The 17,782-nt window shown below is 28.7% G+C and overlaps 1 protein-coding gene across 1 annotated transcript; it reads left to right on the top strand.

The window, feature by feature from the left end:
• The first annotated feature begins 233 nt into the window (after positions 1 to 233).
• On the top strand, positions 234 to 16,725 carry LOC107438018 (Adenylate kinase 1). The gene is made up of 6 exons (XM_043040820.2): positions 234 to 370; positions 1,003 to 1,033; positions 7,117 to 7,280; positions 12,980 to 13,096; positions 14,498 to 14,683; positions 16,169 to 16,725. Exons 1-6 carry the CDS (start codon positions 365 to 367, stop codon positions 16,238 to 16,240), a joined length of 576 nt encoding a protein of 191 aa, XP_042896754.1. The 5' UTR covers positions 234 to 364; the 3' UTR covers positions 16,241 to 16,725.
• Positions 16,726 to 17,782: the final 1,057 nt, after the last annotated feature.

The following is a 17,782-nucleotide window of genomic DNA, read 5'->3' as shown; positions in this document are numbered from 1 at the left end:
AATTTTTTTAAAGCACTCTATGCTAATTAAAAATATTCAATTGTGTATTATTTTTACTATTGTATTTTTTTCTTCTTCCTGTAACAATCAAATTCTTTAAAACCCAAAACATTTTTTTTGTACTTTAATTTGACTTATTAAAGCTTCGAATTCTAAGGACAACAAAAAGTATATTTTAAAGTCGCTAGATGGCGATAAAATCGTTAATTAAATTTGGATCAATTTTCTTGGCTCGCTCAGGAAAAGGCGATGACGCAAAACTGTTTCATTGCATCTCGCATGGTTTCACTGTTCCAGCTCGCGCAGGATAAGGTCACCCTTCTGTCGATGACCTAATTTCTCCACTTAACCAGCTGAGAAAGTCATGGCGGTAAGTTAGAATTTCTAAACGTTTCTCACTTTGATTTATTGACAGATTTTGATGTCTTTCCCCGCAAATTTGTGTTTCTTTACGTTTCGCTCTTCAACGATGATTTTACTATTATTTCTTTGCTTTTATATTTTGGCCTAATATTAGAAATGAGATTGTTGACGGTTTCTATGTGTCATTTTAAATCTTTTGATTAATTAAAATTTAGTGCTAATTATTTATGCCTAATATTTTAAAATTTTTATTCATTCGAGCGTCAAATTTAGTTCCATTTCATGGTTTTTTGATGATTATTAGTATTATTATTTACAAATTATTCCGTCATAAAATAGTTTGGTAACTGTTTTTATTTTATATTTCCATTCATTTATTTATTTTTATTTATCGTTTGCAAAAATTTTTAATTTTAATACCTAATGTTTTAATAATTTTGTTCATTCGAACATAAGATGTAACTATATTTTATATTTACTTCATTGAATATTATTTAAATTTTAATTTACTAAGTTTCTGAACTCAGTGATAAAAATAGTTTGATAACTGTTTTTATTACTATTTTCTATATGTTCTCTATACATTCTATATGTTCTTTATATATTTTCTATATATCTCTCTTTATTTTTTGTTTTTAGGAAATTAATGTGCCGGTAATATTTGTGATTGGTAAGATTACATGTTTGAAAATAATTTTTGCATTATGCATGGAAATTGTTTCTATGATTTTGATTTGTCAGTTATATTATTAACTAAATTTATTTATTAACTTGCTGTTATTAAAAAAATAGTTTAAAGTATACATTCCCTTAATAAGTTTTAAATTTTATTTTAAGAAAATTCAATTTTTCAAAATGCTAATTATTTTAACTTTTTTCTTCCTTCACTGAGCTTTACGGAGAAAATAAATATTTGCTAACGCTCAGTGAAAAAAAGAGCATGCGTTATAAAATAACTTTTCTTTCAAATAAATGTAGCATTTAAATAATTTTAAATGTAATAAAAGTATTTAGGGTAGTATAGGATCAACACCTCACCAATATATATTATCAGTAACAGAATTACTAATAATTATAATTAATGATAGTTTCAATAATATAAAAGGTATCAATAGACGGTTTATACACGGCGTGGGTTTTTGGTGTAATTTTGAAAATTGTCGCCTATTCCAAAATGACGCATTAAAGTAACGCCTCAATTGAATTTTTTTTTATTTATTTACTTTATAAAGAAAAGGTGATTCAAATAAGAAATTGAGATATAAATAAAGTTAATATTTATTCCTGAATAAATATATTTATTTATTCTAATATTTAATAAATAAAAAAACAAATCTAGATTAATAAATTATCAATTAAAAATATAAAATGTAACCAGCCAAACCCACTCATGGTGGGCTGCCTCTCACCTGCAAGGAGAAGGTAACTTATGAAATTCTAACAACGGGGCTGAGCAAAATTTTTATATCGAATAAAAATGTACACTGGTACAACGGTTTCCATTCGAATTATGATTATTAGGCGAAACTCTTTTATTGTTTGAGATTAGGTCATATCTTTGACAATATAGCATACATAATGCATGTATGGAGATTTATATTACAGGTAGATGTATAATGAATTTCTACATTTGATTTCGAATTTAAATTTACCAAATTTGATTTTGCATCGAAATTTTCCGCATTTGATTCTCTATTAAAATTTCCAACTGTAATTTCGCATTGAAATTTTTCATTTTATTGTCCATTAAAATATTATGATTAAAAATGACATCGTTGTAAGGATAGTAAATAAAAAAACGGGGGACATGAAATTCGTTGAAAATAACCAGATATATTAACATATTATTAATGAATGTAACATATTATTAAAGAACTGCTTAGTAAAGTTAAAATAAAATGTAGCAATCTTTTTCGAGAATGTATTTTTAAATTTTTACTACAACTATAGTTTAGAAAATAATTATAGAATAAATATTTCAGATTAGACAAAAAAAATTATTGTTTCTAAAAAAAAAATCTATTTTCATTAGTTAACAAATCACCTGAAATGTTTTATTTGATAGAAGTGGGAGACAAATTGTAATAATAGGCTTTACAAGCAGTGCAGGCAAATTGCCAACATTCTTTTGTTGGATGAGCTTGTTACTTTTAAATTGGAACCTAGTTTTATTTATTTTACTAAATGGTTAAAACTAGCTTCTTGAATTTACTCAACTTGCTAAATACAGAAGCAAAATAATTTATAAATCTGTTAATATTTTACTCGTGTTGATAATGATAAATAAAACCTACTTTTAATATTGGTTTTAATTATCCAGTAGAAAAGTATTTTATTTTATTTTGGAAATTATTGTTGTATCCGTAAATAATGAATACAGTGGTAGCTTGAAGCCAACCCAGCTGCAGATTTATGAGTACCTAAATAACTGGGAAGTAAAGGCAGTCGATGCGCAAGGCTAACTACATCGTTATCAACAGGCCGGGGTTATGACTTCTGAGGTTTTAATCTCCATGCCCCTAGTTCACATTAGACTCTTCCGGGAAAACTGTCCTTTTTTCATAAAGGACGATACAAGAGTCATGGTGGCTCAGGAAATGGAGTGCTCACCTCTCAATAAGATGACCCAGGTTCGAATCCCAGCAATGACTGGTGGATACGAATTCTGCACCCGGCTCACATTGACCACAGTGCTGAAGTAAAATGCCCTCGATGGTAAACGAATCTTGGGTTAGAGTCCCCTTGCCGCCAGGTAAACCGTGGGAGGTTTTCGTGATTCTCGTCTCCATGTAACGCCGAATGCGAGTTAGTTCTAACAAAGAGTCCTCTACGAAGGCAAAATTTTTCTCAATACTTGATCTAGGAGTTCCCTTGTCTTCCGGGTTGGGTTCAAAATAACAAGGCTATGGAGTTGAACATTGGTAGACGTACACTCAAATTCTCATTGGCTGTTCATTGACAGTCATAAAATACAAAATAAAATGGATACTATTTTTTCTTGTGCTAATCGTTCAAGATTAATCTGTCAGAGATTAATATGACCAGAACTAAAGTGCAAATAAAAACCGCTTTTTGTTAAATTCTGATATAGTGGAGAAAATAAGGAAAGAAAACTAAACGTTTTTAAATAAACAATGATTTATATATTTGAAACAACACAAAACACTATCCATAAATAATAGGATTTTCTTGTTTCGTAACCATAGTAACGCGAGTTCAGTATTCTAAGTAGTATTTGCATAGACTTGTTTTTTCGAAATCTTTATGTCACTATCGATCTTATCTAACACATATATCTCGAAATATAAAATTAAATTTCACGCTAACTTAAATTTTTTCGAAGATTACCATCAATATCATCGTATCTTCCTTTTCTTTTCTAACTAATGCTCTTAGCATTTTTAATGTTTTCCATTATTTAAAAATGATCTTAGAGGAAGAAAAAAACACCCAGAGTAAAAAATATTTGTGTAAATTAAATCTTTTCATCTTTTCGAAAACTCTTAATTTTTTTTTGTTTAAAATAAAATGTACATCTCTTTCATTTATTTTACTGTACGGAAATCTGCTGTAAATAAAGAAACAAATAGTTTCAAGTTATTTGAAAATTTTTTTAATTTTATAGAATTAATGTTCTGATTTCTCATGTGCTTATTTTTATTATTTATGCAATATTTCATTGATTTCCGAATCTGTAACAACAAAACATATCTTTCAGGATAAAATGAATTTAAAAAAGCATGATTTGTGTTATTAAAGTAAAAAATTGTACCAAAAATTGTCAGAAAATATTAAGTTAAATGTATGCAAATAATTATATCTTTCTCTATAAATGGTTGGTCATTAAGTCTCTAAGGGGTTTATATGCGATAATAGCAGCTAATTAAAAAAAAATACAAAATTGTTGTACCGAATTCATAAAATTACTATGTTGTTGAAATTATTCAAATTTTTAAAATTTTATTTCCTTTCGTCTTTAGTGTTTGTTTATAAGTGAGGCTAACTTCACAGTGGACAAAATATTAATGCAAAATTAATAAATATGTTAAAATAATTGATCAAAATAACCTTGTTTGTTTGAAGTAAAAAGCCCCCGTTAAAACGTAGAAAATACAGCTATAAATCAGCAAGTGCAAGAATTTAAAGTAAAAACTATTAATTAGTAATCTGGTATTCTAAGTTTTACAACTGAATTTAATTTGAGTTGCTGGCAAAAATTATGTAAAATTTTTGCAATATTCAATTTATTTTTTACGCTTCCTTGACTTCATAGCAAAACATTTTCGAAGCTATGTTTACATCTTTGTTGCCTTGATATTTTCTCGTAGCTTTGAAAATCGTGAACTATAAAAATACTTCTATTTCTAAATGTAAGGTCCATTGTTTTTGTTCATTGCAAGCCTTTTAATTTATGCTCGTGTTTTTTAGAACCGTGTGAGACTAGACTTAAGGTTACGTCTCGAACTTTTTCTAAATTGATTTTATACAACTTAAAGATCCACGATTTATTATTTCCTAAACAGAAAATAGCTCTAGTCAAATTTTAAGGATTTTTTAAAATTATATCTGGAGAATCATAAATAAGCATAAACTGGGTAAGAAACGCTTTCTATTCATGAAACCTTGTTTTGATCATTTAATCAATGTTTTAATTAATAATAATGAAATAGTTTTAAGTATATTTTTTAATTTTTTATTTTAAATAGTTCAAGAACTCTTAGTCATTTAAAATCTTTGAATTTTAGCTTGTCGTTATTAAATAACAAACTTATACTTAATTAAAATAAGTATTTAATAGGATCTAATAATAAAGAAAAAACCCATATGCGACCAGTATTAACATATGGGAGTGTGTGCTGGGCTCTCACTAAATCAGAAGAGAGCAAATTGATGGGGTTTGTGAGGAAAAAGATTAGAATAATNAACATGAAACCTTGTTTTGATCATTTAATCAATGTTTTAATTAATAATAATGAAGTAGTTTTAAGTATATTTTTTGATTTTTCATTATAAATAGTTCTGGAACTCTTACTCATTTAAAATCTTTGAATTTTAGCTTGTCGTTATTAAATAACAAACTTATACTTAATTAAAATAAGTATTTAATAGGATCTAATAATTAAAAAAAAAAAACCATATACGACCAGTACTAGAGCAAATTGATGGGGTTTCTGAGGAAAAAGATTCGAATAATTTTTGGTGCTGTCAACGAAAAGAACAGGTGGCTCATCTTTTACGATTTCGAGATTTACAAGAAATTCTTTAAACAACCAAATATCGTCCATATCATTAAATCTAATCGCATTAGATGATTTAACCCGTAAGCGAGGCCCTTAGCTGCCAAGACAGCGCTGAAAAATATCTCCAAGTGATTGGTTCTGGAAGATGGTGGACAATGTTGACTAACAGGGCAAGATGACAAAAACTTATTGAGACTGACTTGGCTTATCTCGGACTCTAGTGCCGAAAAAGAAGAAGAAAACTCATGATTACAAATGTAATGAAAGATGAAAGGTGCACAGTCTGATTACTCTCAATTAAGCTGTAACATTTATTGACATAAAATGCTGTATTGAAAATCATATGGATGGGACCGTTTACAGATACATGTAGTGTCTAAATTAGATGTCAGAGTTTCTTTTTCATAAATTGTACGAGTTTTTAAAAAGGTTTAATTGCCTCATGGTAAAATATTCTTAATTTTGTACCGAAAGATAGCGTATTAAAGGTGGATAAAAGAGTCCATCATATAGTGTGCTTCTGTCCTAGTGATCTCCCTACCTTTTCCGCTTTGTTTTTGCGTCAGACTTGATTTATAATATCATTCGGTTTTTAATAGAGATGAGACAGGCATATGAACCCGAACCGCTTTATTGGTTATTTTGATTCCTTGGTCTCACAGTTTTTCTCGACAGCGCTTTCTGTTAACAGACTTAGTAGACCTGAAAAAAATTACTAGACATTCGAAAATGAAGTAATACATGAAATAAACCACCGGTCACTTTTCCAATCGTTTTTTTTTAAATTTTTTTTTATTGTTTAATGATAAAAATACATCAATGCAGAAACACTCTTGAAAACAGAATTCTCATTAAAATGCCCAATGTCTCCCTTCAAAATTTTGATCTTTCAGAATCAATCAATTTTCGATGGAAAGATTCATGTGGAATTAACATATTTCAAAGTTGTAATGTATACATTGAATTATTTTGTCTTCGTAAATATTTTTAAATAGAGTTCTTTAAACTAAGTATTGTTCAACTAAATTTTATCATAGATTTATATTATTTGTATTGTTGAATTAACTTTTTAAAGCCGTAGATTTTTTCTGATATTTTTTTAAAAAAATATAATTTAACCCAAGCTAAAAAATGGTTTGCAAAAAGTAGCTATTAAATATAAAAAGGATCTATCATTATCGGTCACCAACTCATTAGGTTTTGGGAAAAAGTAGCCACTAAGTTATAAGAGTCTACCGGCCATTGGCTACTACCTAAAAATTCAAATGTTCAGTTCTAAGATTTTGTAACTAATTTAGAGAAAAAGCTGTAAACCGTATATTTCTATTCCTTTTTATTTCTTTTAAAACATTTTTCACATCGTCAACGACTTCTAAGATACTCTGTGCCCAACAATAAATGATGAAAGTTGCAAACCATGACCTTTAATTGCTATTAGTGATTTATTCTATTGCGTATTATTCAGTCGAAATTCAATTGTCTTTTTATTATCAATGGGAAATTCTTTTTTTAGGTGGTCCGGGATCTGGTAAAGGAACACAGTGTGAAAAAATAGTCGAGAAATATGGTTTTACTCACCTCTCAACGGGAGACTTGCTTCGCGCAGAATGTGCTTCTGGATCAGATCGTGGAACCAAATTAGCGGATACCATGAAAAAAGGACAACTAGTCTCAAATGTAAATATTTAATTATTTTATGTAATGAGTAGAGACGAGACAGACTTGGGTTTGTTTACTGAAAAAAGGTTTCGGTCTCGAACTCTATGTAAAATTTTCATGAACTTTTATAAAACTACAGCGATCTGCTACTTCTGCTCGGGGTTGAAACTATTTGTTGAATAACTTTTATTTAGCTTAAGATTTTGATTTTAGTTTTTGTTTTAGTCATCTTGTAGTTTCTGTTAAAAAACTAATTTAAAAAGAAACTGATGAGAGTAGAAATGTACCGTTTACCACATGCTGCATTGGAAACTTGGTTTTCCTTCTCACCAAGTTACCAATTTAATAACCAGTTTCAGCAACAGATGGCGCGGTTAACAAATGAAAACTGTAGAACATTATTTTCAAAATAAATACCTGATCAAGTCTGAGGTAATTCATTGGTATCTGGTGAAAATATTTCAGTTGAAATGGTCTGACGTGATGCAGAAAACGTTTTATAGGTTTTCCTGCCATCTTCTGACAAATTTTGTAACTAATTTAAATTTTTGTTTAAAAAATCTGGTTTCCTCGGTGATACAGCTTACTGAAAATTTAAATCTCTTTTTATCTTTCTATAATTAATTTTTTCAAATCCTCAATTATTTTTGGGACACCCATTCAAAACTACTTTTTCTAACTTGTGATAAATTTTCTCTACAGTGATTTAGCTAGAACAACTTTTGTTGGATTCGAAACTATTTTTTATCATTACTTCAGTGAAGTTACTGAGAGGAGAAAGCAGCGTTTTCTTCCTCAAATAGCAATTTTTTATAAATTTATTATTCCAAAACTTTCAGGTTAAAATACATTCAGGATCCAATGAATGAAATACTTAGCATTTTATTTTTCGATAAATCGAAAATGGGAGAAGTTATCAGCTATCAGTTTCTATCAGTAGTTTATAGGTTCAAATTTCAAGGAGTATTTTGGCAATTTGTATAGTTAGAAGATATATTTTGCTTAAGTACAAAACTTTTTTAAAAAAAGAGAAAGAAAAAAAAAACTAACAAAGAGCTTTTTACTATCTTAGAATTTTAAGTAATATATGTTCATCACGCCGATAAACAATAAATTTCTCCGACGTCACCAAATTTAAGAAATTATAAATCTGCAGCATAAAAGATTTAAATTATCATTCATAAATGTTTGTATATTTTATATTAATATATGCTATAGCAGTGGTTACCAACTGGCGAGCATTTTTTGCGGACAATTTTCGTAAAAAATCTATATGTGTTTAAAATATTTTTCTTTCGTTAAAAAAAAACCTAATTTCTTCGTTTCTGTGAAATTTAACATACAAACGGAGAAAAAAAATTATTTCTCAGGTAAAAAATTTACTTCTTCTTTCAATTTGTAATTCAATACTTTTGTTTTGTACAACTTGATAAAAGTCTGACAATAATATTTAATGTTTTTTCATACATAAAAGAGTGCTATATAAAATTTTGATAAAGTTTCGGCCAGCCATTTGACTGGTGTTTCTAATTGTGGCCTCCGGCCTCATGTAAGTTGAAAACCCCTGTGCTATAATATTTCTTCAACTGTTCTATGCTTTTAAATAGAAAAAAATAAAAAAGATTACAATGAATTTACTATGCTATTAACGTTTTCTGTAAATTAATGTACATCTTAAAATAGTCTTTTATTTATTATTACATAACTATTAAATTGCTTTCATTAATAACATTGGTTATTTAAAATATTAAATTATTAATTCATGGAAAAAATAATTTTTATGAAATGTAAACATATACTTTTCTGATGCATGACATTTCAAAATGAACATATGGCAATGCCTTTTAATAGTTCATTTCTTATTACTTAAACTACATTATACTTTTTTTAAAAAAAAATCATAATTATACTACAATTGTGTTCAATTTATACATAGCTATCTGCCCTCAAAAACCTTTGACGCTGAATTTTTATTAAACGTATTTTTCATACTCTTTTCATTGTTTTGTTTTAATTTTGAATAAAATAAGTGAAAAATATTATAGTTAACGTTTTAATATATTATGGTTAAGATGAAATGCAACATGAAACTCCGGTGTCTTTTTCTGCGTTAAAGGCAAAATCTTCCAAACAATAATAATTATTCAAATTTGCACTTTTTTGGAGCTAAGAGAAACAATTATCTATCATTGAAATTTCTTTAATTTACAAAACCAATTACTGATAAGTTTGTGACTATGAATGAAAAAAAAAATTCAGACTACTTTTTTTGGATTTTATATTTCAGTACAAATATAATTCCGATAATATAACAGATTTTTTTAGTTACTGTAGTCCGTGGATCGAGATTCAGACAGAAAGTAAAGTTTATTAACAAAAAGCATATTAACAAAAAGCAAACAAACACATACAAATTTAAAAAGAACGCCATCTGGCGGTGTAAAGAGAAAAAGACTTCGTAGCTATCCTTCCCAGGGAATGACAACAGTTACTATTAGACTGTTGTTTTTATATCGAAATATATGACGCTCTAATTACAAGCAAAAATACCAAAATAAATTTTTACTTGTAACTCGAAATTAAAAAAAATCTTAAAGAAACACCGGTGTTCCATCGCGTCAAAGAAATAAACTATATAATTTTACTGTAATTGATGTTCCTTAAAAAATACAACTTTTTTGAATTGAAGGCGTCGCATATAAAAATGTTTATCACATTCCAAATGTGCCGTCGATTTTGCTTGAAAATGATTTTTTAAGCAGCGGCAGAAGTTACCATATTCATCGTGATGCAGTTTCTGTAAAATTCGTGAATCAACCATTACTTATCAAAGAATATAATTGACTCGAATAAATTATTCTCCCCTTGTTATTCTACGCTTCTTTTCTATTCAGAAGAAACCATCCATTAAAAGTATTTTCTATTTTTAAATTAAGTTATGAAAAATGAACCACAGACACGCCAATTTCAATGATTACAACTTCTCTTCATTGTAGATAAAGTAATTTATTCTTGTGAGTCGTGTCTTACAACTTTTAGCTATCAAATTGCTAGAAAAGAAATACACTAACTAAATAATAAAATAGAATGAATTGTGCAATTACATTAACGGCCATTAAATAGCCTTTTATTTTGAGTGATGGTTGAGAAATTTAATGGTGAATCGATGTTTTTGATAACTACACTGTGCCTAAAATATTATCCTTTCATTTTATTGAAGTGAAACTTTGTATCACTTTATTTTAAAGCATCCGATCAGTTAACGCAAACTTTAACTGATCGGACAAGAAAGGCTTATCGTTTAATCTTTTTTCAAGAAATTATGAACTTAGACGTTTTGTTATCGACTTTAAGCTAGCGTGCAAAATTCAACTTGGTGTCCCCTGACCATTAATATTTTAGTATAATTCAGACAAAAGAGATCTCTCTCCTGGCACAGATATCTCAAAAAAAATTATTGTTAATCGATTTTTTTTAAAACTCTATAAGGAAACTAAAATTAATCTTGTAATGCATGGTCTGTTTATTTCAAAATCAATTTTTTAAACGGGGGATTACTTGATTGTTAAAACGTTGAATTACTTCTTGAAATGACTCGAGTGAGAAAAAAAATTAACATATACAGTACTGGTTAAAAGTTTAAACTCACTTTTGAATCTTTAAGAATAGATAAATAACAAGATTTTTAAACTAGAAATCACAGCATTATTGTATATCATGTTTCTGGTGTGATTTTTCACGCTGAATTTGATGAAACCATTTCCGAGACTTGGTTTCATTTCAGACTAAGCATTTTATGTGCTAAAAGTAAAATTTTGATTTTGCACTTATTTAGCACTTTATTACCTCTTACATTGCTACATAGACAAGTACTGTATTGGTTTCTTTTGCATTTTTATCGTTTAATCGAATGAGACAAAACACGAATCAAAAAGTTAAAAATCAAAAAATGAAAAAAAAATTTTTTTCTTCTTTATATAAAATTTTATATTTTTGAATAGCGCTCCTCACAAAAAAAAAACCCTTATAACTGTAAAACTATTTATCATATTAAGTCAAATTTTACATCATTCAATTTAGTATTAAAAATTTCATTGGAAAATGTACCTCACATGTTCAGATAGCCCCTAAATTAAACTCATTAGAGCGACAACCCATAAAGGGCCAAAACCTTCTGTGCCCATTTCAGTTTTCTTGACCTTGGTCCCTGGGGGTGCCGGAGCAGATGTTCCGGTTAGGTGGTCTGCTAAACTCGGATCCCCCAGTGTTTTGTTTCCAAGCATGCTTGGTACTCATTTTATCGACCCACTGAAGGGATGAAAGGCTGAGTCAAACTTGCTCAGCCCTAGGATCGAACCAACACCTCCTAGAAAGAACAGGCCTCAGCACGGGTTACCATAAATATCCCTTAGTAGTCCAAACGTAATGACATATTTTGTATTTTCAACCACTGCGCAGCTTAGTACCCCTAACGCAATGACTTCTTTCTTATTTTGCGTCTACTGCGCAGTTAACTTCGTCACATTGGACTACTAAATTGATCCGTGCTGAGGCCTTTCTACTTCTAGGAGGTGTTGATCGAACCCAGGATCTATGGCGCGAGAGTGCGAAGCGCTACCATTCAGCACCTAGATAGCAAAATGAAAAGTGTATTTAGTCATGTCAAAAATAGTATTTTTAATACATGAAAACCTTTGCAATTTTTGAACTGTTTGTTCGATTGACGATTGATTTGTTCGATTGATTTGTTTGTATAGCCTCATTAAATTCATCGTAAGAAATTGCATCGAAAACAATGCCTAACGTCTTCATTTTTACCCATCAAATCCCCCCCCCCAAATCCAAAAAAGAGGGTAATAAAGCCTGCTGTGGAAAGTGGGGAATTTTCAGGCATCGTTTAGCCTTTCGTCAACAAATATCTCAGGTATTTTTCAAAGAAATATCCATTTTCTTTGCTATAATTACTGGACTAACTCATACTCTTTTTCTAAAAGAAATTACGTTTAAATTAAAATTCATACAACTTGCAAACAAAGTTATATCTTTTATTCGAAAAAAAACCGTATTGATACATTCTTTTTACACAAAAGCATACGTCAAGAAAATCATTATAAAATAAAAACTAAATTTAAAAAATACGTTTTCGAAGTGAATTAAAAAAACAGTAAATAATTATATTTTTGTTACACCTAAAATTACAAGCTTAGGATGCATCATTTACAAAAAAACATACGGGAGACTTTTAGATAGAAATCGAAGTTGATTTCATAACTGTACAAGTTTCTCATGTCGGGTTTTGACAAAAATAAAATTATTTCCTTCGCATTTGCTTTGTTGAAAAATGTGATTTTTAAAAAACTTTTAGTTTAGTTTTGAGAATGTAATTTTATTGTACATTGGAAAGAGAAGGGAAAAAAACCCGATTAATTATAAATTTCGCTTGTACCAATAAAGAGTAAGATATAAGAATTTGTGCTGCACAGAGCTTTAGTCAACATTTAAGCACCTTATTTAGGGAAAAATGGTGAAAATTGAGATTGCAAGATTTGCCCTCACAAAACAGACTGGCATAAAAGCAAGTAACAAAGTTGCGTAGCATAATAGTTTAATAAATATCGTAATTGTATTGTTTGTATTAAATATTTAGTAACTTCTAATGAAAAAAAAATATATATTGGGAATCTCGTTAAGGAATATAAATTTACAAAACATTTTAGGATCAAGTGCTGACTTTACTAAAGGAAGCTATACAGAAAAATCTTGCGAATTCTCATGGTTTTCTCATAGATGGTTATCCAAGAGAAGCTGGCCAAGCTGTAGAATTTGAAAACCAGGTGAGCATTTCGAAAATTGAAATACTACACATTGAACTGAAATGTACGTATGTGTTCTGTGAGGAAATTGAGTTGCTTCTCCATTTGGCTGCCGCCGCTGATAAAGTCACCAACGCAAAATCCCCGGACGCAAAAAATTAAACTGTTTTTTTTCCCCTAAAAGGTGTATGTTGGTTATTTTTTGAAATTAAATAAATAAATAAAACAACTGAATTTAATTGCTCCGGCAAAATGGAAAAGTACCGACATGCATTTTAGGTTATAAATGTATGAGTTTTCTTTAGAAAATTCCCGAATTTTTTCTAAATTTCTACAAAATATATAACTGAAAAAGTGAAGAAAAAAATTTTCTTATTATTATAGATTAAAAAAATTATAATTACAATTTTATAATCTGTTATCTTTAATCGGTTATTACTAAAACAATTCTAGATCATAAGTTTTCTTACCGTAGAACGTAGAACAGAAAATATGTTTATCGCATTAGTATTAAGTTATGTTTGGTAAAAACTTATTAATTATAACTAATATCAAATTATTTTTTATTAATGGTATACAGTATATATAATGCAAAAAAAGTGAACATCCTGAATAACTTTAATCTAATGATCGGATTTTTACGTACCAGGACTCATTTTGAATAGTTCAAGGACCTTATTTTGAATATGCTAATCAGTTAGTGCAGACAATTTTAAGCAATGAAATCAGATGCAAAAATACATTTTATATGAATTAACATACCTTTTTATCGACAGATTCTGATTCTTGTTCCTTAAAATATTCTAGGCAGCGCAATCTAAAAATTTTCCCAATTGTTGAGACATGTGAGCAGTCGAAAGTTTCTACCCTTTCATGTTAAATTTATTATCTGTGCATTCCGCCATATTTCGTGAACTTTTAAAGCAAATCGAAATATTTTTGTACACAAATCCAAAGATAATTTTTACACGCTGTATATAATTTGGAATGATTATTATTTAAAAAAAAAAAAGATAATCGAAACATTTTGAATTGTAAGGTATACAAATTTTATATCATTTAAAAAAATATACTTTTAAAGGGCAAAATACAAAATTGGAAATAAATAGGTCGAATAGTTTCTGAGTTATTTTTTTAAAAATAGTCGCATAGTTAGAATTTTATTTCTCGAGAGCTAATTGACCGATTTTGTATTTTGCTATTTAAAATTACATAAAATCACTAAGGATAAAGAAAGAAATGTTTTGCAAAAGTCTGAATGTCTTTATGATCGATTGTTTTTGCTTTTAAAATTTTTTATAATGGACTTGGCTAATTAGAAAGGATTTAATTTGAAACTTAATTCTTTAGATATTAGAGGATATTAAACTTCGAAACCGTAATATATTGCATAATAATGTAGTGTTGTTATACCCTCCACAGATATGCAAATGTTCCTTCTTGCTGTATTTTGATGTTCCGGACGATGTTATGATAGAGAGGTTACTAAACAGAGGTAAAACAAGTGGAAGAGCCGACGACAATGCAGAAACAATAGCTAAAAGGTTGGAGACTTTTCACAAGTTCACTCAGCCTATTCTAGACTACTATGGAGACAAAGTTAAGAAAGTTAGTTTTCTTTTAAATATTTTTGGTTACATTGAGATTTTAGTTGTATCTTACTACACTGAGCAGCCACTTTATAAAGACCTTAAATCAGTATCTAGTTTTGGCCACCTTTCATCCAGTCTTGGTTTTTTCCCCGGCATGGCTACTACTAGGTTCACATGCTTAAGGAATATGTTGATATGTGAGACTGAATGGTTAAATCTTTTAACTTCATCTGACAATTGCTCTATAGGGGAACGGTGGTACAAGAGATAGAGCACTCGCCTCCCAATGAGGTGAGCCGAATTCGAAATACAGCGACTGCTTATGGATACGAACTCTGCATTCGGCTAGCACCGACCACAGTTCTGTTGTAAAATATCATCAGTGGTATATGGATCATGAGATAGAGGCCCCTAACATTTGGGCTGACCGGTGAAGTTTTCGTGGTTTCCCTCTCCATGTAACGCAAATGCTGTTTCATCAAAAAGCTCTCGACGAAGGCAAATTTCTATCATTCTATCAAAATAATCATTGCTTAAGCAAAAAGTAAGGGAAAAAAACTCACGAACTTTTAATTGCAATAACTTCTAAACAAATAAAAATTTTGTCCAAAAAAATGTGTAAAATTTAGAGAAAAAGGGGGGTAAAATATTAAGCAGAGCGCATGCTTAATATTTTACCCCCCTGCAGGTTTAAAAGTCAATCATTCTCGACACGTTCATTATTTAAAGTTTCTAAGTTTTATAGCTATTCTAAGTTATACACGAAACAAAATGTAACGTAAAGTTGAACCCAAATTAGAGGTGTCGTTAATATTTTTTCATATCGAAAAACATTGTTTCTAGCGTCAGCACTGATTTGAAAGCTTTTTTTCATAAAATTGTCTAGGGTATTAAAGTTTAGTATAAAAAATTTTTCGATGTTTAAATAGTAAACACATTAAGTTTTCATTAAGGTCCCTTGTTTCATCTGTTTCTAAATTATTTTTCTACATCATTTATCCTAAGAGAGAGAAAATAAAGTAGGTAGTTATCTGATTGTGGGGGTCATAAAAAATCTGCCAAAAAATTACTGGCGGCAGTAGTACTTGTTTAATTGTGCTAATATGTACTGAGTGCAGTGGTAACAGTAATAGTACTTAATATACTATGGGTAAGAGGTTTTTCAAAGCCCCCTTAAGCAGATTAGTACCGAAAAATCTTTTTATTTTCTTATACTTAAGAAGAAAAAAATGTTTTTTGCATAATCAATAGGACATCTATTGGAATTAATTCTTTGACTCAGAAATCCTCTGGATATTGGGAAAGTTGAAAATTTAATTTTTAAATTTTTTTTTCACTGGGGATTATTTTTTACCAATTATTTTTCACAACAAGTAGGACAGCAATTTACTTACTTGGAAAATTGCTAAATCCATTGCCATTGTGTGGGAAATGTAAATTTAAAATAATGCAGTGATTTTAAGGAATTTCAATGTCCATTAATTATTTATTATTTTTTCAGATACTCGCTACTGGAACAGTGGATGAAATTTTTGCTCAAGTCACTAAAGTGATCGACAGCTGCAAATGCTGAAATGTGATTTCTTCAACTCATTCCATTTTCCCACTAGAAACTTTTTAACATCACCCACCATGGTTTTCCATCACTCATTCATTATCCTAACATGGATTCCTCTTCTACCTCTTTTGAAAACAAATTAAGGCAAAAAATAAATATATGTCCGGAATTCCGTGCTATGAAGAATTTTAGACCAGCAATTGTTCAAGAAATAATTTTTGTGTTTAAAATGTGTGAAAACTGCAAAGCAATAAATATAGCTTTACGTGGATCAAAATTTTAAGCAAGAAATTAGTGCCGGGTAAGGATACAAAAAATTCACTAAGCTTATGAATATGCTTATGGTGCTGAATTTATAATATTTTCAAATGCTATTTTTACAATCTGTTTGTGATTGTGAATTGTTTGTCATTATTTTTTCAAAATCTCTGAAACTTTGAACTAAGTATTGACATTCTAGTTTGCTTTTAGTTTAAATTAAAAAAATTTGTATTGTTGAATGGGTTTTGATATTTGTTTTTCAATACTTACCAAAGTTTCTTAATTTTTTAAAAAAAGTTTTGTTTTAAATTTAAAGTAACTCTAAGTAAAGACATTTTATTTTCTACAGAGCAGCGATTATCACAACATCATCTACAATATAAAAAATTTGATATTTGGCATTATCATCTGCGAATAAAAATTTTTCAAAATCAAACAGAGAAACATGTTAAATCCAGGGAAGAAAAATAACTGTTCTCTATTATGTTTTACACTTAGTGCTTAAATAAATCTAAGAGGTTTTTTTGCTCCATTTTTCAAATAAATATGTAATGTAATAGACAAATTTCGTGATAATTAATGATATTTCATAAGTCAGATTTCAAAACTTCATTATATTTATAAAGATTATGAGCTTATGCGTAATAATAAAGTTCAGTTACTTTTTTCTTCCTATCTTATAATACATCTTAGAGAACTTATATATTTCTATAGTTAGCAAAGCAATAAATATGCACAGTTATAGTTTAACAACTTCAATTAAGAAAATTATAATAATTATTTGCAGACAAAAAGTTTAAAACACCAATGTAAATTCCTTTGTTGATGTTAATGTATAAAACATATCGACGAACTAATAGGGTGCGTAAAGACATATCTAAATTGGTTTAAATTTTTAAATCAATAATTTTCATAAATTAATTTTAAATTAATAATATACAGTTTTGATTGCTAATTCAATATTTTCTGGTCTTTTATTATCTAACAATCGATATATATGAGTAAATTTAACATTTATTATACCTATATATAACTCTATATTACTTAATTTCACTACAGTTTCACAAATTTATCATTTACCATTTCATTAACTACTTATATAAAAGAAAATTCAATTTTTATTAAATAAATTCAAGTTAATTTATTAATAACTTTATTTTTCATTAATAATGCCTAGTTTTGATTAATAATATAATTCAATATTTTCTGGTCTTTTAAACACTATTTAAATCTAACAATTGACATATAAGAGTCAATTTAACCTTTATTTTATAATTTTTTCTCATAGATTCAAAA

This window comes from Parasteatoda tepidariorum, chromosome 1 (genome assembly GCF_043381705.1).
Source record: "Parasteatoda tepidariorum isolate YZ-2023 chromosome 1, CAS_Ptep_4.0, whole genome shotgun sequence".
Taxonomy (NCBI): domain Eukaryota; kingdom Metazoa; phylum Arthropoda; class Arachnida; order Araneae; family Theridiidae; genus Parasteatoda; species Parasteatoda tepidariorum.
This window is presented reverse-complemented; position numbering and strand designations above follow the sequence as displayed.

Excerpts from the sequence above, each read along its gene's own strand:
- LOC107438018 (XM_043040820.2), top strand. Across the intron at positions 1,034-7,116 it reads GCCGGTAATATTTGTGATTG|GTGGTCCGGGATCTGGTAAA; the intron begins GTAAGATTACAT and ends TTCTTTTTTTAG. Across the intron at positions 13,097-14,497 it reads CTGTAGAATTTGAAAACCAG|ATATGCAAATGTTCCTTCTT; the intron begins GTGAGCATTTCG and ends TACCCTCCACAG.